Source organism: Amyelois transitella, chromosome 27 (assembly GCF_032362555.1).
Source record: "Amyelois transitella isolate CPQ chromosome 27, ilAmyTran1.1, whole genome shotgun sequence".
NCBI lineage: Eukaryota > Metazoa > Arthropoda > Insecta > Lepidoptera > Pyralidae > Amyelois > Amyelois transitella.
Genome location: NC_083530.1, coordinates 2,505,989 through 2,531,976, shown reverse-complemented (window position 1 = coordinate 2,531,976; position 25,988 = coordinate 2,505,989). Strand labels below are relative to the sequence as shown.

Genomic DNA, 25,988 nt, shown 5'->3' with positions numbered 1-25,988 from the left:
CGACTCCATAGTAGACATAAATAGAACCGTTGTTATCTCAGAAAGAACGCAAGCGTAACAAACGACATGACGATGATTTCATATTATATATAACGGAAACAATAAAAGCAGAAAACTTAAAATCAAGTGGTTCTTTCGTGGTGTTTTCTCATGAGAAAATGGAGAAAGTAATAAATCGATTTTTATGAATACTTACACGTAAGTGTTCCGACATTGGACCACTGCCACCGCTTCTCCCGGCCATAGAATTCTGATGAAACGGCCGCATACTTGAAGGCTTGGAAATAATAAATGGATTTGGAATATTTTACAGATTCCAAAAGTAAAATGCAGAAGACGCTCCCAAAAAAGTCGGCAAAATCAGCAACAAATTAAATCAGCTATCGGCTTGACGGCGAAGTGAGTGAATTTATGTGAAGTGAATGTCAATCGAAGAGCAATCGAGTGTCAAAGAAATTAACTGACAGTGACAGATCAGCTGGCAGCCTTTTTTTTATTTTCACCGCGTTCCAAATAAACTTTTTTTTTATTTTCCTTTAAATTTCTATCAAAAATTCTCCATAGAATTTTTCAAAGCCATTCCGTGGGGCCTTATCTTATATCAGGGACTGGAAATGGGTTAATGATGGCATCAATATCATATATTTTAAGACAGAAATGAGCAGTGCGTTTTTAACGTCACACGATAATTCTTCACCATTTAAGCATCGGTTATTTGAACACTTGTAATCTGGTACTATTCTGCCGAATGAGCTATCCTTCCTTTATCCCTCCCTACTCATGTTAATTCTATATCTACTTTACCTCGAACACCTTCGTATTCTCCTAATCAATCCCTTACCAATGGCCTTTACCCAGGTAGCGCCTAAAGACGTATACAACATCGCTGATGAGATGGAAGCAGAACGGAAGAGATTAGAAGCGGCTGCTCCGAAGAAACGCCGTGCTTCAGATCTATTGAGGGCTACGCAAAACTGATTAACGTTAGATATTTTGTGTTACAAGAGTTTTAACCATGATCCATTATGAGTTAGGTTAACTGCAAAAAAGTTACCGAGGGCAGATGGGAGTCGTTCGTGTAAACGAATGAAACACCCAATTCAGGATCATGGTCAAGGGGCGTACTCCGGGCTCCTCTCCATAATGGTGAGGTTGTACTTACCTGGGATTTACAAAAAGGATAAAGAGATTTTGTTAGTATCTTTTGCCCGCGACATCAACAGCCAGTACCTACCTAATAAAAATTTGCATCCCCTATTTATAACCACCCTTTAGCTTCTTCGCAAAAATAATAAACAATTTTTATAGTACATACCAAAAAACATTCATTATCTTTTTCTAAATTTGTTAGCTCCTTTTATTTTCCCGAGTCTTATTCTGTAACACCATCAAAATTTACCAAATAAGTAGTTTTAGCATATGTACAAAATTATGTGTGGTTCTACACTATGGAAAAGGCTAATAACTGCCTATAATGTTGTAATCTATAAAAAAATTAATAGCATAATCTCTTTCTCAGGTTGAGGATGAAGTAGTCGAGACTACGGAACCGCCGAAATAATTGCAATTCCACTGAAGGAACAAAATACTCTAATAAATACTCTCTTACACGTAGCAAAGAAAAAGCAACAATCATGTTTTCATCCAGCGTTTATTTATTGTAAATCTTCTAGTGACTATATAAAGGACATTTTACTATCATGTCTTTTTTAGTTTCAATTTTAAACCCTATCCTATAATACATTTTAACTATACATTTAAAAATAAACAAAAAGTAGGTACATAGCTACCCCAATGTAAAACGACACTAAATGTTAATTAATAGCATATATTCCTTTTACAGAAACTATTGAATGGAATATAATATTCAAAAGATAAATACATTACCTACATTTTGTGTCCCTAAAATTTTGAAGGCAATTATGCCTTTTAGTAGTTAGTTTTTTAAACTATTTTTCTACTAACGTTATTCAAATTATGACAGCAAAATATGTGAAACAATATAGGACTTCGCATAACATTCATAGGCTAGTATTTTAAAATAAAACTACAATTAGTATCCTAAACAGATTTAGAACATATTAAAAAAAAAATTAAACTTAGATCCTAAAATAGTTCTAAAGAAGAAATGTTATCACCATTTTTATTAAACGGTTGAGTTTTTGCACATGGAAATTGAAAAATCGTCTTTAACCAATAACTAAAGGTTTGCGACTTAGTTTGATATAGAAAATAAACCTATAAATTAAGAACATAAACAGTACATTGCCCCTTTTATTAGTTACACCGAGGTATCTGCATAGAAGTCTAATTTGGTATGACGCGATAATATTTGAGCAATCGAGACCATCGAGCGCGGCATTTGAACCCGCGAACTGAACTGTCCGCTATTTTAGTATAGAGTGAGATAGCAGGATACCATTTGGTTCTTCTAATAAGGTCGTTATTTTATTGAGTTTTTAATTAGTTGAATTCGGTGGTTGCTTACGCTATTCTGCGCCCTCGAATATTGCCGTACGCCGCAATAGTACATACTCGTACATACATAGAGTATCGCACCCCAATTTTCATTTCTTCACCGTGGCTCTCCAATTTAGTCGTCATTCTTCATCAGAGCCGCTGCATTCGTCCAACACAATGCCGCCAGACATCAAAGCCAATATATCACTATCGTCCAATTCTTCGAAGTCACCTTTTTCCTCAAAAGACTTCTTAATTTTATTGGGCGATTTCTTTTTTGCCTCTTGTGATGTGGTTGGTGTGGATTTTGCATTAGGTTGTTTGCCCTGAGTTTTAGTATTTGCCTTAGCTTGGAGAATAGATTGGGCAGTTTTTGCTTGGTTAGTAGCTTGGGCAGATTTTGCTTGGGTAGTTTGAGCAGATTTTGCTTGGGTAGTTTGAGCAGATTTTGCTTGAGTAGTTTGAGATTTTGCTTGGGTAGTTTGGGCAGTTTTTGCCTGGGCAAGCCTATTAAATTGGGCAAGTTTCGCTTGTGCTGCCGTTTTTTGAGCTGGTGTTGTATTAGTTTTTGCCTGTTGATTTACTTGTGTTTTAACCTGTGTAGGCGTAACGGGCGTTTTGGAATCTTGTGTATTATTACCCTGAGTATTTTTAACTTGTGTAGGTTTTACTTGTATTCCTTCATTTTGATTGCTAGGTTTAGATACAGTTTTAACATTAGCAGGTTTAGCCTGACTAGGCTTAGTTTGCGGTGTATTAGGCTTTGATTGCGTAGATTTAGCATTATTTGAAGTTTTCACTTGGCTTATATTATGGGCTTTCACAGTTTTAGCATTTGGTGTAATAGGTTTTGCTTTCTCTTTTACAGGAGATTCAATTTCATCAAATTGTTCAGCTAGATCTATATTTTCTTCTTCAAAAATACTCTTTATGGATTTAGTGAAAGTAGTTTCAAGTTTGTCTGGATGTTGGGTGAATTTGTAGCATGGCGTAACGAACAGTTTTGATACACCTGAAAAAAAAATTGAAATCATAATCACTGATTTATGTACTGGATTTTTTAAAACCCTTTAGAGATAAGAATATAGTATAAACAGTAACAAAAAAAAGGTTTATTATATAAATATTTATAAGTACATAAATAAAACTCATGCATAACAACAGGAGGAAGAAGACACTTTTAATTCGGCTAAGATTTGAATATGGGCTAGCAACCTGTCACTATTTGAATCTCAATTCCATTATTAAGCCATGGAAATTGAACGTGGTCTTTCAGTCTTTTTAAGACTGTTAACTCTGTCTGCCTCGCAAGGAAAAAAGACGTGATTATATGTACGTAAGATTTAAATATGACCACTTACCGCAATAAAGGTCCTTCGTATTGCACAGTTTATCGAAGTCCTGTATAGATTTCACTTGCGCATTGAAACATCTTTGAGTGTCTTGGATCCTTTTGAAAGACACGAAGCTATACTTCTTTAGGAACGCACGGAGGCTCACGCGAGACGGGACTACGCTGAATTCGATCTGTTTGAACGAAATCCATAGAAAAATAAATTAAAAATAAAGAAATAATAGACGAATCGAATATATATAGACGAAAATTCTATCATCAAGCCAAACAGCTGAACGTGGCTTATCAGTCTTTCAAGACTGTTGGCTCTGTCTAACCCGCAAGGGATATAGACGTAATTATATGTATGTATAAATCAGGATCAAACTTATACATACAAATTATAATTACCCTTTAATTATTAAACACAAAGGTTCTCTTTCTCTATCTCTCTCTCACCCAATGGTAGAAATGTAAGATAATGCTATTAGCACTAAGTCCGCCTACCTTTTGTACTTTACAAATCGTAATTGTTACAATAAATAATAAATAAAGATTAAATAAAGTGAGCAAAATCAAAGAGGAATTTTAAAAAAAGTAAGCAAAAAAAAAAAAAACTCAGACTACACTTACTCTCAGTGTCAACTTGTTGAACACGTTCAGTAGCCTCTTCGTCACGTTAAGGCCTAACACCTGTAAAATTTCCATTATTAAAAAAAAGAGGTAGTCTCTGCCTACCCGTCCGAGAAAGAGGCGTGATTTTATGTATGTATGTATTAAAAAAAATTTAAGAGAATAGAAAAGGGAATGCTTAGATAGTTTTGGTCATGTCGAGAGGATGAATGAAAGCAGGTCGACTAAGCAAATAATTAAACAGACTGCGAATGGGACTGTTAAGAGTGGGGAGGCCTACATCAGTTCAAGAGAATTGTAATAGATGAAGCGAAAAAATATGCAGGGATCGTGGCAAGTGGAAAGATGTAGTCTCTGCCTACCCTTATGGGAAAGAGGCGTGGTTTATGTTGTATGTATTAACAAAATACAGTACAGTTTATTAAAAATCGTTGAGTTAGTATCTTATAACACAAGCCTCGAACTTATTTGTGTGTAAACGTGTGGTTCCTGGCATATAAAAAAGAATAGGACCACTTCATCTCTTTCCCATGGATGTCGTAAAAGGCGACTAACGGATACGTATAAACTTGGGATTCTCGTTTTAGGCGGTGGGCTATCAACCTGTCACTATTTGAATCTCAATTCTATCATTAAGCCAAATAGATGAACGTGGCCATTCAGTCTTTTCAAGACTATTGGCTCTGTCTACCCCGCAAGGGATATAAACGTGACCATATGTATGTATGTATGTTTATATGATAGCTATAATGTAAAACTGTTTGTAAACCAATACACTATTAAAAACAATACTAGCTGCGTTGTTTTGCCATATAAATAGTAATTAATTTCTAGTTAAAAAAATAATGTTAAAGGTGGACAACCATTACCACTAAGGGGTATGACAAATAAATGTTGGCCGATTCTCAGACCTACTCAATATGCTCACAAAATATAAAGAGAATCGGTCAAGCCGTTTTGGAGGAGTACGGGAACGAACATTGTGTGAATTTTATAAATAAGAACACTAGCTGTGCCCGTGAATACGTCCGCGTGGAATAGTTATTTTGGGCATCATTGAAGCACTCAAGAAGGAATAATTTTGCTCGTTTTTTTTCACATTTTCCATTATTTCTAATAGTTGCAGCGTGATGTTATATAGCCTAAAGCCTTCCTCGATAAATGGTCTATTCAACGCAAAAAGAAGTCGAACCAGTAGCTCCTAAGATTAGCGCGTTCAAACAAACAAACAAACAAACTCTTCAGCTTTATAATATTAGTATATATAAGTAGATTACTCACATTTCTGAGGGTCTGTCCGGCGTCCGTGCGGAACTGCTTGGCGACGAGCTTGTCCGCGTCAGTTTTGGGAGGAGGCAACGATTGCCATACCTGTGTTCAGAGAAAGATGTTTGTTTGTTTGTTTGTAATATCTTTCTTGAGTCGGAGATCTTGAGTCTCTTAACACAGGTATTACATACTTAACAGGAGACTTCAAACACTTTTGTTATTTACCATATTGTAAGTTAAAGAATAAATTTCTTTTTCATTTTTCATTTTCATCTTTATTGCACAGAAATTTACACAGTTACAAGATATAGTTATAAAAGAAATAAATCGCTTGCAATGGCGGACTTATCCCATGAAGGGATCTCTTCCAGTCAACCGGACTTTTATTATAATAATAAACCTAAACCCGCCACTAAAGAATAGGACCACTCCATATCTTTCCCATGGATGTCGAAAAAGGCGACTTAGGGATAGGCTTATAAACTTGGAATTCTTCTTTTAAGCGATGAGCTTGAAACCTGTCATTATTTGAATCTCAATTCCATTATAAAGCCGTACAGCTGAACGTGGCCATTCAGTCTTTTCAAGACTGGCTCTGTCTATTCTGTATGGGATATAGACGGCTTATATCTATGTATATATATGTATACATACATACACATATATAATCAATGTAGGTACCTGCGTCATAACATCTTGAAGTTCCACATCGATCATTCGAGACATGAGCGGGTTGAGCTTATAGCTGTGGTGGTCTTCCGGCTTCGGCCGAGGGGTAGACTGTTCAGTTATCTTCGGTGGCGCTGGAACAAATAAGTATTTATGAACACAGATTAAAATTTAACCTTCAGTGCCGTGTGGTTCCCGGCACCAATACAAAAAGAATAGGACTGTTCCATCTCTTTCCCCTGTATGTCGTAAAAGGCGACTAAGGAATAGGCTTACAAACTTAGGATTTTTAAGGCAAACTGTCACTATTTGAATCTCAATTCTATCATTAAGCTAAATAGCTGAACGTGGCCATTCAGTCTTTTCAAGACTGTTGGCTCTGTCTACCCCGCAAGGGATATAGACATGACCATATGTATGTATGTGTGTATGTATGTATGTGGTCTAATGATTAAGGTGCCCGGTTAAAATGCATGCATGCATGTAGGTAATAATGCGCGTGGGCACAAGTTCAAATCCCACCTCGGCCAATGACTCTTTCCTGAGTTATGTACACTAGTTTGAGTGCTAACCGATGCTCTTACGGTGAGGGAAAACAACGTGAGAAAACCTTCAGGATATTGCATGTGTAACCATGATCCATTAGGAGGTCAGATGGGAGTCGCTTCGTGTAAAAACCTGACTCATAGAATACAGTGTTCTTGGTCCAGGGCAAACCTCGGGTTCCTCTTCAGAGTGGTGACAATGTAACCGTGTAGTGTGACGACACAAGCCCTCAATAAATCTATGTAACCTTATTGTATTAGTTCATTGTCTGTTATAAACTAGATTAAGAGATCTAGATAAACAACCTACGTAGCACCTCCACCACCATTCTATGTTTTATTTAAAATACTAGAGGCCGCCCGCGACTTCGTCCGCATGGAAACCCTATCAATCCCGCGGGAACTCTGGGATAAAAAGTAGCCTATGTGTTATTCTGGGTCTTCAGCTACCTATATACCAAATTTCATGGTAATCGGTTCAGTAGTTTTTGCGTGAAAGAGTAACAAACATCCATACATCCATACAAACTTTCGCCTTTATAATAGTAGTAGGATGTGTATAAACTTGTTTAATCAATAATAAAGTCAGTTACTGTTTGTCATCGAACCTATAACTTCCTGGTTGTTTCATTGTGAACACCCCCGTATTACATCATAACCGGAACTAACAGCAGGAATTAAAATAAATACGGGACAAATTACACAGATTGAGTTAGTCTCGAAGTAAGTTCGAGACTTGTGTTACGCGATACTAACCCAACGATACTATATGTATATTATAATAAATACTTATATAGATAAACATCTAAGTCCCAGGCCAATCAGAAAAAGATTATTTTCTCATCATGCCCTGACCGGTATTCGAACCCGGGACCTCCGGTGTCACAGAGACCGTCAAATTTTATTGAAAAATTAACACACATAAAAATCACATCTTCATCCCTTACAGAGCCAAGAGTGTTTAGAAAAGGCTTTGAACACCCGCAGCTGTATGGCTTAATGTTAGCACTGAGATCCAATTAGTGATAGGTTGCTAGTTCATCGCCTATTAAAAAGATAATAAGGTTCAAAGATATATTGTTCTTTTTTTAAATAACTAGCTATTTACCCGTAGTTCAGCGCCACCTCCAAAAAGGATACAGGTGTTCCGAAAATCTCACGGGAACAATAGTTTTTACCGGGAAGAAAAGTACCCTATGACCTTCTCCAGACTCTTATTTACGTTTATCGCCAAATTTCAAGAAGATTGTTTCAGTAGATGCCGCGTGAACAAACAAATAAACTGCGAAAGTATCTCATTTATAATATTGGTAAGGATTGCTTAACATCATAATACCTGGTGGAGACGGCCCGTTGACCTCTCTTGACCTTATATGAGGGTCCCCTGTAGGAACCCGGCGCACAGTGGTCTGAAAAATATATTTAATGAACTAAGGGGTAGGCTTATAAACTTGGGATTCTTCTTTAAGGCGATGGGCTAGCAACCTGTCATTATTTGAATCTCAATTCTATCTTAAAGCCAAAAAGCTGAACGTGGCCTATCAGTCTTTACAAGACTGTTGGCTCTGTCTAACCCGCAAGGGATATAGACGTGATTATATGTATGTATGTATGTAAGGACATAATTATAATTTATTAATTTAATCTTTGTCGAATCGTTCACGAAAATCGTACTACAAATCATCTCTTTGCGATTAAAAATAAAAGATATACTCGTATGTTTTTGTTTGTATAATAAAAAAGCTTCCGTGCGAATTTCCAGAAAATCTTATTCTATCTGAAGTACCAAATTTAATGAAAATCAGTTCAATAGTTTTTGAGTTAATTCGTTAAAATACAAATCTTTTATCATTATTAATAGTGTGGATTAAGAAGAACAAGAGCCATTATGATTAAAATTAAGTTCAAACCTTGTTTTGGTATTCCACAGTGCGATATCTCGGAGGTAGAGCCGCGGTGACTTTGTCTAAAACAACACATACAAAAAAGAATTAATTAAATCATCAATCAATCAATATTTACACAGACTCTCAACATAGATTTCACCAGACGGGCCTGTATCACAGATTTCACCCATTGATCCACGTTTTTAACCAACTACGAAAGATTTGACAATTTTTCCTAACTGGTTATGATACTATAGTTTCAAAGTTGGTATACTTTTATCATGAGATACTTACAAAGCAAAGATATGGTCAAAAAGGCGCACCAAGGACTCCTACCCAGAGCCTCATCACCAGAGATCGGAATAGGTAGATTGATTTGATGTACTTGCATCATGAATTACCATAGAAAGCATAACATGGATAAGCCTCTTTTCCGGGATTCCATTTCAGTACTTACACTTACAGTAAACTACATTGTCCGCGAGTAACATAGGACTACAATTATTTACATGAACGAAGTCGGGGGATAACAGGTACCACTAATATATTCTTCATCCCACCTGTAAAAGTTCCGGAAAAAATCTTAATAATCCATATTAATATATACGTTTCAGTTCATTGACCCCAATTCAATCTACCTATTCCGATCTTTAGTCATCAGTCATCACTCTGTAACCAGCCTCCGAAGCTACGGCTACATTTTAGCCATGAATTATTTGGAGTGGTTCTAAAGTATCTTGTCAGAAACCACGTGATTAGAGAATCGATTTATTAAACAAATGTTAAATTCAAATAAATTTTGTCACATTGTATATAAAAAAAGTGTGTAGAAAGCCAATCTGTATATAGTACCGCCTGCTACAGAAGATCCGAAGTATTTCGCTTTCTTAGGAAGCCAATAAAGAGGTTGATACAAAGGGCTAAAACCCAAATGGCCTATTTGTGGACAGCAGTAGTCAAAAAAAGATTAAATGACTACAACTACTTCAATCCTGATAGGACTGGCGGCCGATTGACAACCCAAGATTTCACAATACGAACTCACCTGATCAAAGGCATTATTGCAAGCACGATTCAGCTTCACGGGAAGACAAATATGCATTCTATGTTAATACCTATAAAGTTTATTATGCTACCAATCTGTAAAAATCCGCATCACGAAAATTCTGGAGGTGGTTTACCTGCTTTAAGGCACTAGGAAACTTTCGGCGTCGGCGCTACTCTTAAATAAGATAAAAATAAACATTTTTCTGCTTTTCTGCATTTCGCCATATCTGATTACACGTTTACCGAAATCTGTAAAGATAATAAAATTCTTATCCTAATTCTTACCTTTTGGATTTTACTTCGAGCTACCAACGCGCACTGAAATGCAGTATTCAGTGACGAAAATAGGCGAGGCTCTGTCTTCTCCGTAAGCACATAGACGTAAACGTTATAAACTGCTAGATTTGATCCAGGGTTTTTTGCTAAGATCTGAAACTCATTAGAACCCTGAAAACAAAATTTCAAACTGGTAATTATAACACTTATGAAAATTTTATATGTAAGTTATTAATACTCGTACAAATATAAGAAATATAAACTTACCTTTGATAAAAACATACGACACTACTTACAGCTTTTCAAATAATAAATTTGAAGTCTATCTTTTTCGCTTAAACAAAAATGTGTTGTTATGTTTTGGAGTTTTAATTACAAGTTTTTTATGATAAAGCAAATATTTAAAAAGATTTAGGCAAGATAGATAAATAAGAATATTAGTCGACTGATGTCGTAGATAAATACTATTGTTTATTTTTTTTAAAGTACCAGCAAGCTGTAACATAATTATTTGGAGCTAAATGTTCATTTAATGGTCTACTTCTTTCGAACTTCAATGCTTTTTTTATAAAGATTAAGTAATATGTTTTAATGCGGACTTGATTTGACTTCAACGAAATGTTCTTTTCACATAATCGATAATAGCTTCTAGCAATCACTTCCCTACGCGCTTACAGCAAGGCAGAACAATTTGACAGTTGTCAAATACCATTTGTCATAGTAATTTTGTCGCTGTTAAAAAAAGCATTTTTTAAGACTATCGTCATTTGAAACAGTACGTTTTTAAAAAGCAGCAGCTATAGTTTGAAGAATTCCTCAACCTCCAATTACAATAAAAAAATAACAACACTTATTTCTCAGTAGGTATTTTATTAATTACAATTTGAACACCTTACTTTTACATATTTACTTTTTTCGTGGCAAGTGGAAAGAGGTAGTCTCTGCCTACCCCTCCGGGAAAGAGGCGTGAGTTTATGTATGTATGTATGTACTTTTACATAATGGTATTCACAAGATTGAACCCAGACAAACCAGTTTTCCACATGAAGAAGTTTAATGATGTTTATTCTAATATTTTAGAAACACAAGATAAAAATCTGTGGTCGTTGAGGAGCATTGGCGGTGGAATCGGTAAGGTGCGGTTAAAAATGCGTGTGGCGCAAAAAGGCACAGGTTCGAATCTCACCCCGCCCAATGACTATTTTCGAAGTTATGTACGTACATTAGTTTGAATACTAACCGATGCTCTTATGGTGACAGAGAACATCGTGAGGAAACATGCACTTTAAGGCAACTAAATGTGTAACCATGATCAATCCAATACGGGTTAGGTTCCCACAGGAGGTCAGACGGTAGTCGCTTCGTGTAAAAACCTGACTTAACCAATCCAGGATCTATGGTCAAAGGCATACCCCGAGCTCCTCTCCAGAGTGGTGAGAATGCAACTGGGACTAAAGGACGAAGAAGGCAAGAAGAAGAAACCTGAATTAAATTAATTAACTCACAAATAATTGAACCTATTCTGAAAGATATAAAGAAAATAGTAACCTTCTTCATAGTATGAAAACTATTCTGAGTTCAACTAATGAATCGTGATTGGACGACAACGTGCAGTGCAAAATTTACAATAAATTTTATTCGCTTGTTGTAACCTTATGTCAGAAAGAAATTGCTATAACGAACACACGATGTGACAATGTTCAAACGCTGACTTCAACATACAAATAAACAAGAACTTAACATAACCTAAAAACCACTAAACCTGTTAAGTGCTATCTAAAAACGAGAATTCATTTCAATCGTACGAACACGTTTAAACATGTCAATCTTCGTCCGTCGCCTCTCCCAAGCAAATTATATCATCATCCGTCTCAGACGACTGTATATCCATATTGGCCACAACATAACTATCGCTCTGCTCAGCCTTGTACTCCTGAATCATTTCCAACAGCCTATCTATACCCTCATCAGATTTAAACGTAATCGTCTTTACATCGTTGTCGCAATGCTCGTCTAAATAATCCAAGCTGAACCTCAACGAGGCCAAAGTCTCCACCGACTCCATATCAATCATAATCAACAGTTTCACATATGAATCACTTATATCCAACCTTGTAGGCTTCCACAAATTAAAATGTAGACCTTTCACACCCTTATTACTCTGCTTTATACGCTCGAACACGTACGCCATTGTCCTTTGCGGCCAACAACCTGAAATGTACGCTTTTAATGGTATTCGCTTCACGTTTTGTTCCTCACCGCCTATTATAACTATCGGGCGACGATATAAATTACCCATATTCAACTGTATCAACCATTTCTTAGACTCTTCGTTTGCCGGCACCACGCCGAAGTAACACGGTAGACAGAGGCCGTACTTAATAAAATCTGTACTGCTTTGACCACCTAACCTCAAATACTTGAACAACTCAAAAACCAACATATCCTTGATCTTCCTAGCGTCTGTCACAGTTAGAGTTTTGTATCCTTTCACGGTGATTTTGACGAAATCCAATTCGTTTTTCAAAGTCGGCATTGGCGAGTTTTGAATAGCTGACTGTATGGCAGTATCGTCTACAGTGTATCGCTCGGTTAGACCCGAATCGAAAGCGGCTTTATCGACTGCGCTAGCTTTAGTAAAAGCGCTGACTTGTTGCAACTCATAGCTCAAGGTCTTCTTATCTTCGAGGGCGCGGGCTGCGGAAGGTGGAACATCTACATAAAGCCTTGTCCCCTTGTCCGTGACGATGCTCCTAACGAACTTCCACTTACCTATATCGACACCCAACAATTTCCTATTCTGCAACTGTAATTTCGCAAACGGTTCTATGTACCTACACTTGGAGTGTCCCGGCAGCCAAATAGCCACTCTCTCGTACCACAATTCCTCGCTGGTGTAAACTAAAACATTGAAGTTTTTGAACCCGCTAAAGTCCAGATTCAACAACCAATTTTTCGCGTTAGGATCCTGAGTGACCAACTCGTAACGTTGCGGCGTTTGTAGACCTATGAAAACGAACGACGGAGCCCAGTTATTCGTTGCCGTTGTATTAAAAATTTCGGACACGAGAAACTCTTTGAGGTCGTTGACCTCACTACTCAAAAAAAAGTTGAAAGTGTCTTTGCATAAATACAAATGCAATCCGTCTTTGTCTTCCGGTGTCGGCAGATCGTTATGTTGGTAGCTCGGCGGCGGGACAGGCGCTGGCGCCTGGAACGTTGGCATTACTGGAACGAACGGATTCATAACCATTTGGGGTACGGTACCGTACATTTGCTGTATCGCCATTTGATTGGCTAAGTCGACGGGGGTTGCGGTCCATTCTGAAACTGTTTATGTACGAAATAGAAATTTGAATCTAAATTTAGAACTAGGTAGTTGAGTAAAAAAAAAATTGTTTGTACTCACTGATTGTTCCGGTCGGCTTTTTAGTACCTGCAAATCATATATATTATTTTAAATATTGCATTTTTTGAGCTGTTTGTATTCTAATCTAACGAAAGATTGCTCGCAAAAAATTCTCATATGTGAAACATGAAAACAAAAACAAGAAAAAATAAAAGTCACCCACCTGGCTTCAAGTCAGGTTCTGGAGTTCGCCGAGGTATCTTCGCATGTATTTGAGATGGATCTGGAAATTTACAAATGACTTTAGACTCAAGATTTGGTCAATGCAATGTAACACCATGGATATATTAAAAGAATACAATATAAAATAACATTGTACGATCTATATTACACAAGCGTTTAACAAGTAAAGAGTTTATAATAAAAATAAAGAATGAAATACATAAGTATATATTCTATTTATTTAACGCAACACTTGTGTTGTGTGTGTTGTGGTGGATATAATAAAAGAGTTTCAACTGGCAAAGAAAAAAATCAAGCCTATTGGATTTATCGAGATTATGTGGAATAATATACATATATTACCTACTATAAATTTTTCATACCCGATAGAAAATACAAGCATTTCTCAGATAATGCAATAATTCAACATTTCATATACCCGAATAAAAAGTTGGCGTAAGATCCTTTTTTCCGCTTAAAATATAAACGACTGAAAGAGACACGTCGTGTAGTGTCAGATATCTATAAATTATATATAAGGACGCGCCGCGAATATCTGTAAATAAATACGTATAAATGAATGAAAAATTTGACACATAAAATTCTCACCTGGCGCCGGTCTTTTCTTCCCTTTATATTGAACGGAGTACTTCGTCGCCGCCTTGTGGAACATGTCCGCTTCCGATCGAATGCCGAATCTAGAATTGAACTTGATGATCAGCTCGATGTAAGAAGTGTCATCATCCTCGAACATCTCGTATATCTTATTGAACACTTCATCTTTCACCGCGTCCTCGACCCTCTTCCTCGCTTCGTGCTCGACTTGGTGCATGTACTTCTGGAATATCCGCTTGCAGATCTCATCCACTGCTTTCTCCCTTTTGGCCAAATTGTTGGGAGACAGCCTCTTTCTAGGATCGATGTCCCAGTTAGGCTCACGTTTTCTGTACTCGTCCGAGTCACGTGACCTTGGTCTTTGGTCGTGGCGATGATCGTGTCTGTCGAAGAACTCCCTATCGTCACGCCTTTCGTCGTGTTCCTTCCTGCGATCATGTTTCCGCAACTCCTGCGCTTTCTTCGCGAAGTCCACGGCCCTTTGGTATATGTCTTGAAACTCGTCCTCGAACTGTTCATGCTTTTTGCGGTACACTTCCTCCCTTGGCAGAAGACGGTCGGGCGATTCTTCTTTCTTATAATCCTGGTGGGCACGTTCGCTTCTTGCTATGAACTCTTCTCTGTCTGGAAGCTTCTTTATATCAGGCTCGTGGTAACGACGGTCGTGTGAGAAGTCATCCCGTTCAAATTTAGGTTCCCTGTGGTATCTGTCGTCTCTCCTGTCGCCATGCTTGAACCGCTGCGGCGATGGTTCCCTCCGGACTGACCCTCCGTCCCTCGATTCGTGCATCAAATCTTTGCGAACTCTCACTGGATCTGGTTCGAAATCTGGTACTCTCTCTTTGACTTTGACGAAGGTGTTCGCCCAGACAGGTGATTTTGCGTCTTCTTCCGGGTGGCTCGGTCTAGAATACTCGTCTTTGGACTGTCCGGGCCATATCGGCGGTGGTGGGGCATCAGGTTCTGGACTGCGGCGTTTTTCGAGCGCCCAAGATCGCCTTGGTGACGTCGATGGCGTATTCCTTCTATAACGGTCCCTGATTGGAGACCTGTCTCTGCGGTGAGGCGAGCGAGACGCGCGAGGAGAAAACCTCTGTTCCCCGGAACGATTCGACATCCTAGAAATCACATCCCTTCTCTCCTCTTCATTCTTCACGACATATTTCTCCCTTGACTGGCTTCTGCTCTGCCAGGGCGATATCCTTGTGGCCCCTGGCACGACGGGGACTTGTGGTTCGTCCATTTTAGGACGAAAACCACCTGAGTACATAGGTTGGTTCGACGCCTGGAAATTCAAACTTTATTTGCAAACAGAACACAATAAAGAGGCGCTGACATAATGTTAAACTAATTCTAGGATTGTCGAGAGAATCAATTAATCAAAATAATAAACCTCTTGTTTGACGAATTCAAATGAAAATATTGCTATTTTCCCACATTTGCTTAGAAATAAAAGAAATGGCACCTGAAAATTATTGTTATAAATATCACAAAATCAATATCGCATTCTTAATTTAGAGAAACACAATTCTCTTATTTGAATTATGCCCGAGTACATCAGATTATTTTAAAGTGATTCTTTTATTTACAAACGTATGTTAGACTTGCTTCCAAACGATTTTTCGACTTTAAGAGCTAATAACAAAGTAAAATAATTCTGGTAACACTTAGAAAGAAAATCCGTTTGCAAAATCTTGGACTTTTATCCTGGACCTCTTTCAAGTTGTCTCTTCTTTTTCTTTTCACTTTCCTTTTTATTTCCCATTATATGGAGTTGATGATGCATTAGGTATACTTAATAGCTGAACATAGCCTGCATTTCTTTTCATTCCAAGTCTCTTGTACTAAATAGATCATTTAAAATATTTTTGACACGAACTTTGCAGTAGTAAGCTGTGTGGCTCGTACATAAATTTTGGTCCTTCGAGCCGGGTCTTCTATACTTGTATCGTTCGCGAACGGTTATGGTTATTTACGAAGAATATAAAAGTGGGCTTTCAGCTGACAGTAACAGCATTGCATGTCGTAAAGTGCAGACGATGCACTAAATGATTGTCCTTCTATTTCTATTTTCTTTGACATGCCGTATACCGTCACTTTTAAAATGTTCCCAGTTGCCCTTAATTTCGTTGTGACAAGTTACTTTGTTTAGGTTGATGCTTCCTTCTCCGTGAATCATATTGTTTGCAGCCATCTCCAACTTTTAGTATAAATATATTTATATTATATGATGATTCTCTTTTCAAATCGATCAAGAGATAGTTTCTTAAAATCTACCGACTTAAGATTCTTAAAGATCCTAGGGAATTTTTCATGTAATATACATGAATAATGAACGGCAACTAATTAAAGTTCCTTACGTTTTTGTGTAAATGTTCATATTCTTAGGAACGAGATTCAAATAGTGACAGGTTGCTAGACCATCGCCTACAAGAAAAGTCCCAAGGATATTAGCCATACAGCTGAACGTGGGCTTTCAGTCTTTTCAAGACTGTTGGCCCTGTCTACCCCGCAAGGGATATAAATGATTCAACCGCTCGTACACTTGGCATTATTTTTCTAATTTCTCAACTTCGCATGGTATTCAGCACACGAAGCCTTGTTGTTTTTTCCCCCTTCTTATAATGGATGTCTATAATTTTCTTTGATATAGGTAACTGTGATTCTTGAAATCTTCGATCTCATTGGTTGATAGTCGACCACTGTTACGCCAAGCCTCCAAACTTAGCAGTAACATTACAGAACATTTTTTGCAATAGTTATATTTATTTTTCCTCAGTTTTCTTCCGCTATCCACCTTGTATACACCTAACTTGCATCCATTTGGCCTTCTTCCAAGTTCTTCCACACCAGATAGCTGTCGGTATTCCAAGACGTTGTTGTTGCGTAATTTTTGACCTACTTTTTCATGTGACTTCGCTCGCGTACTTTTTTTAAGAAATTCTTGGTTAATGCCATGCCAACATAGTACAGCTATCGCATGACACTGCTACTAATATTTACGTCCATTGTAATATGTGTAAAATGGACAGTGCAGTGAATAAGTGCACTTAAGTTTATTCTTGTAGATAAAATCTTAGATACAATAATACTTGACACAGCTGAAGATAGAACTGCACTCTCGTGCAGTAGCTCATATTTCATATTTGCTTGTCACAATACAATGGCCAGACTGTTCGTAATTGAAATCAAAACTATGAAGGTTTATCTATGTCAAATATCTGACAATATCCCTTAAATGAAGTTCGAGAGTTCGAGAGAATTACACATTCTATATGAGCTTTTTGATAAAAGCTGTCTTCCATTTCTTCCATTTCGTCCAAATGTCGTTGTTCCATTTTATTTTAAAGTAACGATGATCAACTCGGTTATTAATGTAATGTATTAAATTACGAACAGTGATAATTCAACTGATGTACACGGCTTTATGAAGATATTTGATAGCAGATATAGGAGTCGCATGAACACAGTTGCAACCTCAGCTGCTTTCCTCCGAAATGAGAAAGCTGACATCTATCAGGATCTACTTTTTGACCTTTCTTCTCACTTTGTCCGCCTTCGGAATGAGAAAGCTGACATCAGGATCTACTCTTTAGCTTTCTCCTCACTTTGTTCGTCTTCGGAATGAGAAAGCTGACATCAGGATCTACTCTTTAGCTTTCTCCTCACTTTGTGCGTCTTCGGAATGAGAAAGCTGAAATCAGGATCTACTTTTTGACCTATCTCCTCACTTTGTCCGTCTTCGAAATGTGAAAGCTGACATCAGGATCTACTTTTTAACTTTTTTCCTCACTTTGTCCGTCTTCGGAATGAGAAAGCTGACATCGGGATCTACTTTTTAACTTTTTTCCTCACTTTATCCGTCTTCGGAATGAGAAAGCTGACATCGGGATCTACTTTTTAACTTTTTTCCTCACTTTATCCGTCTTCGGAATGAGAAAGCTGACATCGGGATCTACTTTTTAACTTTTTTCCTCACTTTGTCCGTCTTCGGAATGAGAAAGCTGACATCGGGATTTACTTTTTGACCTTTCTCCTCACTTTGTCCGTCTTCGAAATGTGAAAGCTGACATCGGGATTTACTTTTTGACCTTTCTCCTCACTTTGTCCGTCTTCGGAATGAGAAAGCTGACATCGGGATCTACTTTTCGACTTTTCTCCTCACTTTATCCGTCTTCGAAATTCTTCAGTTTTGACTCAATTGGCTCGTATATGATACGATTCTTAAATTTTTTCTGTCCGTTCTGGGCATTACGAAGAAGGCACATGACCAGTAATTTATAATAAATTACCAGCTTCCTATACACAAATTCTCTTACTAAATATACTCTTTTATGATGATGCTGCAGCGTAGTTGTTTCCGCCGCGTCTTCTACAGTTGCGCTTTGGAAGCGGTGGTAGATTAAATAAGATGTGGTGTTTTCGTTCCTCGTAGATACAGATCAATGCGATTTTTCACAGGATCACTTTTAAATATGTGTGCGTTTTTACACGCTGCTATTTAGGATCACTCATTTATTTCCCCGTGTATTTTCACATGATTTTAATTCATCTTAATATATACGGGACAAATTACACAGATTGAATTCGCCTCGAAGGGCTTGACTTGTGTTACGAAAAACTAATTCAACGATACTATATTCTATAATAAATACATTATTATATAAACATCCGAAACCCGGCCCATAAGAAAAAGTTCATTTTCCATCATGACCTGGGCGGGATTTAAACCCGAGACCTGTGTCAACCGTACTACCGCTGCGGCACAGAGGCCGTCAAAGTCAAATGTATACATAAATAAAATTTCACCAATAGAATTTGAAGTAATCAAGTGTCATCATGTGGGCCGTATGCTTCGTCACTCACCTTAGTCTCTGGTTCGTAAGCGGGTCGGACTTGCTTCAGGCGATCAGGCTTATCCGAATGCAGATTTGGGGAGTACCTTGGAATAGAGTAAATAACAACTTTGATTACCATAGATAAAATATTTATGCACTTGGTATGAAAAAAATATTAAAAAAATCAGTCTATGAGGTACAAAGGCGGACTTATCGCTGAAGTAATCTCTTCCAGTCAACCTTAGGGTGGGAGGAAACTTAAGATACCTACTATATTATAGTTTATGTAACAGTCACGTCTATATCCCTTGCGGGGTAGACGGAACCAACAGTCTTGACTAGACTGAAAGGCCATGTTCAGCTGTATGGTTGAGATTCAAATAGTAACAGGTTGCTGCTCGCCCATACAAGAAGAATCCCAAGTTTACATAAGTAAAAATCTCACCTCGGCCAGTGTAATTCGTCACCAATGACTGATTTTCGAGTTATGTACATTAGTTTGAGTACTAACCCATGCCTTTACGGTGTAGGAAATTTTTGTACATGTACATTTAGGCAACAGCATGTGTGAAAAGAAGAAAGAGAGACAGAGAGAGAGAGAAAGAGAGACATGGAGAAAGAATGAGAGAGACAGAAAGAAAGAAAGAGAGACAGAAAGAAAGAAAGAGAGACAGAAAGAAAGAAAGAGAGACAGAAAGAAAGAAAGAAATATATGGAGAAAGTGAGAGACAGAAATAAAGAGAGAGGCATGGAGAAAGAAGGAGAGACTGAGAGAGAAAGAGTTACCTCATCCTGCCGTGAGATTCCGGCGACATCCGCCTGTTCGGAGATTTGCGACGCGGGGACCGCAAACGTCTATCTGTAAAGAAAAATATTTATTTAAAACAACCAAAAAAATACATGAAATGATATTTCCACCGTTCAGTGGCTATATTATGTACTAGCGACCCGCCCCGGCTTCGCACGGGTACCATTTATACATTACAAAACCTTTCTCTTGAATCACTCTTTATCTATTAAAAAAAAACTGCATCAAAATTCGTAGATAGAGTAGAAGTACCATACATACATAGGGACAGACGCGGGAAGCGATTTAGCTTTCTCCTGTGTAGTGATGAAAATGAAGACACGCGTTGTTCTACCTTATTTTACCTAAACATGACAGTTATTTTTTTGACATAGGCAAAGTACTTAACCATACAGCTTTTTCCGCAAATGAAAAGGAAAACTTTTGAATTTCAATTCCATATAGCTGAATGTGGCCTTTCATTGTCAAGACTGTTGTCTACCGGGGGTAGTAGCGGGGTAGGCAGAGACGTCTATATAGACGTAATAATATATTAAAAATAAAAAATTAAATATAGTATAACAAAAAAGAAAGTTCAAACCACTAACCTGATGGAGAAATCCTGCGTCTTGTCGGAGAAATATCCCTTCCCATGGGACCGTCTCTCCTTCCGGGATGCCCAGGGGAATGTCGCCTTACGGGAGAAACGCGTCTTCCAGGGGAAACTTTGCCGTGATGCGGTACATCCATGGGACCAATTCTATCATCTTTCATCGTCCTATTTGGACCCAATCTATCATTCGACGACATTTTCCAATCCTTAGGCCCCATTCTCTCATCATTTCCCGGCATTCTGCGATCATTTGGCCCCATCCTGTCGTCTAATGGCATCCTACGATCATTTGGACCCAATCTATCATCATTTATAGGCATTCTGCGATCACCTGAAGCCATTCTTCGGTCATTTGAGGCCATCCTGTCGTCATTCATAGGAATACGACGGTCGTTTGGCCCTATTCTGTCGTTAATTGGCATTCTCCGATCATTCGGGCCCGTTCTATCATCCTTTGACGGCATTCTACGATCATTTGGGCCCATTCTGTCGTTCATTGGCATTCTCCGATCATTAGGCCCGTGATCAGGCATTCTATGATCAGGCATCTTACCCCTATGATCGTTAGGTGGAATTTTATGATCAGGCATCCTGCGACCAGGGGAAATATTTCTGCCAGGGGATGGTCTCCTGCCAGGGGAATCCCGTCTTTGAAGTGAAAAATGGGTGTTTTGCCGATCACGGTCGATTATTGGATTTTTCAAGATGCCATGTTTTGGTTGGTACTTCTTGTCATCTTCGTAAGGTTGGTTAGACTTGCGGAAATCACCCGGTTTGCGTTGCGGGCCCTAAAAATAAACTAAATTAGCAAAATTCTTGCAAAAATTTGCCTAATTTAAATACATACATACATTCATATGTCACGTCTATATCCATTGCGGGGTAGACAGAGCCAACAGTCTTGGAACGACTGAATGGTCACGTTCAGCTATTGGGCATAATTATAGAATTGTGATTCACAAAGTGACAGGTTGCCAGCCCATCGCATAAAAAAGAATATCAAGTTTATAGTGGTCCTATTATTTTTTCCATCAATGCCGAGAACCGCACGGCACAAATAAGTATGTATTTGGTAAAATTATTATCCATAATACCTACCTACTTGAAAGTTAACTTCAATGGTAGGATGCGTGTAGGTAGATACTCACCTGATCTTGCCACGGCGATGGTTGACCATGTCCCTGGGGATAAGATCCGGTACCCACATCGGGACCCATGAAATTGTCCTTCTTAATTGTTATCTAAAACAAGAAAATAATAGTTTAAAAAAAAAACTAAAAAACTACGCTTTTATTGCTAATCGAACTAAAACATAGAAAATAAAAATTAATGACAAAGGAATTATAAAACAGTAGTAGCAAGTCGAACAATCAGTTATAGTCAATTACCTCCGATTAAAATTATAACAAAATTAAATTTATAAACAAAACAATTTAAATAGGAGTAAAAAGCGTGGAGTGCATTTTACTTCATTTTCATAACTCTCTTGTCATAAATATATGCTAATAGAATGATTTTAATATTTACTACATCAAAATACTGTGACGTCATGCCGCTGCGGTCTCACCAGGAGCAGCGGTTAGCATTACTTAGGTATAGTATAGAGTACTCAAATTCAAATTCAAAATTTTTATACATTATTATAGGATACTTCATATCTCTTAACTAGCTGTGCCCGCGACTTCGTCCGTGTAGAATAGTTATTTGGGGCATCAATGAAGCCCTCAAGGATGAATAATTTTCCATTATTTGTTTTCCACTATTAGTTGCAGCGTGATGTTATATAGCCTAAAGCCTTGCTCGATAAATGGTCTATTCAAAACAAAAATAATTTTTCAATTCGAACCAGTAGGTAGTTCCTTCGTTGACGCGCTACGTTTAAACAAACAAACTCTTCAGCTTTATAATATTAGTATAGATAATTGTCAAAACGTTTGGTTTCACAACATTGGTTAACGTCAAATAAATTACTTAAAACCAAGTTTACTGCCGCTCCCAAGGCGTCAGTGCAGAAGAAGCGGTAACAAACTGCACTGCAGCATTTTCTTCAACAACGTCAACTTCACAATTATCCAAACTTAGAATAGAATGTATTTGATTTGATTTCTTTTCTTTTTGTATTGATTCTTTTGTATTTATGGGATAACAATGCTCTCACATCATCACTGTACTAAATCACGATTAGGATAATTAAGATCATCTGATTGTTAACAAGCATGCTTTTATAATTACTACACCATAAACATAATCGGCACTGTTTGGTCTACTATATTGTTTACTGTCTTTGTAATTCTGTCTGTATTTTTGACTGTTTGTGCCACAATAAATGAAAACAAAAAAAAGAATGTGGACGAGAGAATACACTTAGCAAAACTTACCGGTTTTGGCTGTTCATAGTTCTGATAGCGGCCTTGGTCACCTTTGGGTATGTCCACTGTTTCTATGTTACGAAGCGCTGGTCGTGATGCCGGCTAAATTATAAATTAAACATTACATTTTATTACATATGATCACGTCTATATCCCTTGCGGGGTAGACAGAGCCAACAGTCTTGAAAAGACTTGAATGGCCCCGTTCAGCTATTTGGCTTAATGATAGAATTGAGATTCAAATAGTGACATGTTGCTAGCCCATCGCCTAAAAAAGAATCCCAAGTTTGTACGCCTATCCCTTATAAATTAAATTATACATAAAAAAAGTTATGCACAAGTTCAGTTCATTCTTTTGAATTCTTTTTTTGCTGTCTGTTTCCTCGCAATTTACGAGTTATAAATGTGGATGAAGCGAAGGAAATATGCAGAGATCGTAGCAAGTGGAAAGAGGTAGTCTCTGCCTACCCCTCCGGGAAAGAGGCGTGATTTTATGTATGTATGTATGTACGAGTAGAAATCTCTCCTTAATATTACATTACACTATATATATTCCAATAGATATCTTAAAAGACTACGGGAATGGCTTAACATACATACATATAATCACGCACATACATACATATAATCACGCCTTTTTCCCGGAGGGGTAGGCAGAGACTATATTTTTCCACTTGCCACCAATCTCTCTCTCTCTCACAATCTCTTTCTCAAAAAAGAAAGTAGGTAAGGCTTAACTTGGCTAATAATAGGATAGCAACCTGTCACTATTTGAATTTCAATGACATCATAAGGACATAAAGCTGAACATGGCCATTCAGTTTGTTCAAGACTGTTGAATCTGGCTACCACGCAAAGGATAAGGACGTGATTATATGTTACTAGTTGTGCCCGCGTCTTCATCTGCGTGGAATAGTTATTTTGGGCATCATTGAAGCCCTCAAGGATGAATAATATCCCCCGTTTCTTTGACATTTTCCATTATTTCTTCGCTTCATCACTTGCAGCGTGATTAAGCGAAGTTCTCAGTAAAAGTATTGTTGAAAAGCTTACAGGAACAGAGCCTCCAAGGAATGAATCCTGTACTGGAGCCCTCGATGCCTGGAGCATCAGCTCCCGTTGGTTCAATGGTCTTTGCTGCTGGGACTGCAAAATGTAAAAAAATATATACATTATATTATAGCTCTCCCGGCAAACATTGTTTTGCCATATAAATAAAGTATAATTTAAAAAACAATGTAATTGGTGGACCACCCTTATCACTAAGGGGTATGAACAATAGATGTTGGACGATTCTCAGCCCCACTCAATGCTTACAAAATTTCATGAGAACCGGTCAAGCAGTGTCAGATGAATACGGGAACGAACATTGTGACACAAGATTTTTATATATAAGATGAAAGTAGGTTTTGGGTCCTAAGCTTAGCTCCCCTGGGTAAATGGGAACATACCTTTAAAATTACTAAGATTTCACAAAACAATACCTGGCCCTGTTGAAACGGCACATTCTGTTGTGGATAGTTATACCCCATCTGGGGCTGGTTTGGGGCCCACTGGTTTCCTGCATTCCATGGCCCCGGGCCCACTTGTTGAGGGGGGGCAAACTGGTCTTGCACTGCATAGCTAGGGCCCGGACCCTGGTAGGCCCCATGGGGATTGAAAGCTGGTTGTACGTTTGGTGGTTGTTGCTGAGGTATCAAAAGTACAAAAAAAGAATTGAATTTATTTATTTGTTTTACAAAGAAAAATAGGACGAAGCTAGGACTAATGAAAAATTTTTATAAGGGCATTACTTATTTTTAATTTCTTTCAGACCTGCAGCATGGCATGCGTGACGTCTTTTTTATTGGGTAAAAAACTATCATAAAAACTGGCAGGACAGTGAGTTTTTCACGCAATAAAAATGGTGTTGTGTGTGAGTATTCAACTCACTCTTGGCACGGGGGTGTTGTGTGTGTGTCAGTGAGTTGAATATAATTTATGTCCATTGTCAACAAACAAAAAAGTTGTCATAGGTGTACCTTGAGCAGGAAATAAATATATCTTAAAGCAAACAACACTTTATTAGATCACTCACAAATCAAAAAACTAAAATGGCTTCACCATAAAACTGATATTTGGCAGGAATGTAGTTTGTAACTTAAGGAAAATTCTTGGGGAAAGTGAGTATTTTTTGTTTCTCGCAAGCATAACAGCAGGCATTCTTTTAGTAAATATATAAATACTAAGTACTTAGTAGGTAATGAAAATATCTTACATTTTTCCCAACGGGCACTACATAAAGTGCATTCCCACCACACCGGAAGCCGTCCAGACATTTAATCACGTGTGCTCCTTCCACTTCATCTGCCAGTCCAATCCTGACCTTCTTTGTGCCTCCCTTATCATTTACCATACTGTCCAAAATGAAATCGTTTATCTTGCATTCCATTTGTAGTAGCGTCCTTACATCGTGGTAGGTGGCCTGAAACCAAATATGATTAATTCATGATAATTTACTTTTATTAGATATAGATACGTTGTAAGTCGATATTGAATGTTTTTTAAATGTGGCATGTTTATCTCAAATATATAAGGTAAGCAACTTTAAGGAGGAATACTGCAAAATCTATAATTTTGTAATTGTTTGTAGGAGCTAGGAAAATACCTAAACATGAAAGGTAAAAATTTCTTACCACCGATGGCAGCCCGTGTATTGTTAACATCATATTGAAAAGGGTTTATACGCTCATAACACCACATGTAAATATTTGCCATAAAAATGTCTATAAACGAGAAAACGAAACAAGAAAATCAAGCAATGATGTCTTGTCTTCACCCCGACATTTGCTATTCTTTCTTTTGTCCAGTGTTGTTTTCTCTGACAAAAAAAAAAGCGCTAACTTGACCCTAATGATTATAGGACATTTACAATCCAAGGGTCATTTTACTCAGATCGATTGAATTTGTAAAGATCATTTTTTTGTTTTTACTTTAAAAAAATCTTGGATTCTTGAAATCTCGATATTCTTAAAATAAATCGCGAGTTCAAGCTTTAACTAAAAGATCTAAATTCGCAACACTGCTGCTTTAGACTA

General features: G+C 37.6%; 3 protein-coding genes across 4 annotated transcripts in view; 1 reads left to right on the top strand and 2 right to left on the bottom strand.

The window, feature by feature from the left end:
* LOC106142145 (uncharacterized) overlaps positions 1-430 on the bottom strand; it is a 10,848-nt gene extending 10,418 nt beyond the window's left edge. The window contains exon 1 of the mRNA XM_013343789.2: positions 197-430. Within this exon, the coding sequence (XP_013199243.2) occupies positions 197-268 (72 nt within the window). The 5' untranslated portion in view covers positions 269-430. The remainder of the gene's footprint in view (positions 1-196) is intronic.
* Positions 1-1,650, top strand: part of LOC106142146 (dynein regulatory complex protein 8) — a 15,819-nt gene extending 14,169 nt beyond the window's left edge. The window contains exon 6 of the mRNA XM_013343790.2: positions 1,520-1,650. Within this exon, the coding sequence (XP_013199244.1) occupies positions 1,520-1,561 (42 nt within the window). The 3' untranslated portion in view covers positions 1,562-1,650. The remainder of the gene's footprint in view (positions 1-1,519) is intronic.
* On the bottom strand, positions 1,633-25,988 carry LOC106142144 (uncharacterized). 2 transcript variants are annotated; one of them, XM_060952099.1, is made up of 19 exons: positions 25,587-25,985; positions 25,169-25,375; positions 24,396-24,599; positions 23,965-24,057; positions 22,921-23,013; positions 21,691-21,783; positions 20,538-21,330; positions 19,929-20,001; positions 19,171-19,246; positions 14,299-15,589; positions 13,691-13,750; positions 13,528-13,554; positions 8,820-8,875; positions 8,246-8,318; positions 6,377-6,498; positions 5,708-5,797; positions 4,427-4,486; positions 3,822-3,987; positions 1,633-3,472 (listed from the first exon to the last, which is right to left on the bottom strand). In XM_060952099.1, exons 1-19 carry the CDS (start codon positions 25,617-25,619, stop codon positions 2,601-2,603), a joined length of 4,482 nt encoding a protein of 1,493 aa, XP_060808082.1. In that variant the 5' UTR covers positions 25,620-25,985; the 3' UTR covers positions 1,633-2,600. The 2 variants fall into 2 exon arrangements, 1 of the variants encoding a protein (XP_060808082.1); XR_009657440.1 differs by lacking the exons at positions 1,633-3,472; positions 3,822-3,987; positions 4,427-4,486; positions 5,708-5,797; positions 6,377-6,498 and adding an exon at positions 10,128-13,448 and having other exon boundaries at positions 25,587-25,988.

Bases quoted from the DNA above. Each gene is read 5' to 3' on its own strand.
- LOC106142144 (XM_060952099.1), bottom strand. From the start codon at position 25,619: ATGATGTTAACAATACACGGGCTGCCATCGGTG. The intron at 25,376-25,586 runs GTAAGAAATTTT...ATTTGGTTTCAG, and splicing joins TACACGGGCTGCCATCGGTG to GCCACCTACCACGATGTAAG. The intron at 23,014-23,964 runs GTAAGCTTTTCA...TTTATAATTTAG, and splicing joins TCCTTGGAGGCTCTGTTCCT to CCGGCATCACGACCAGCGCT.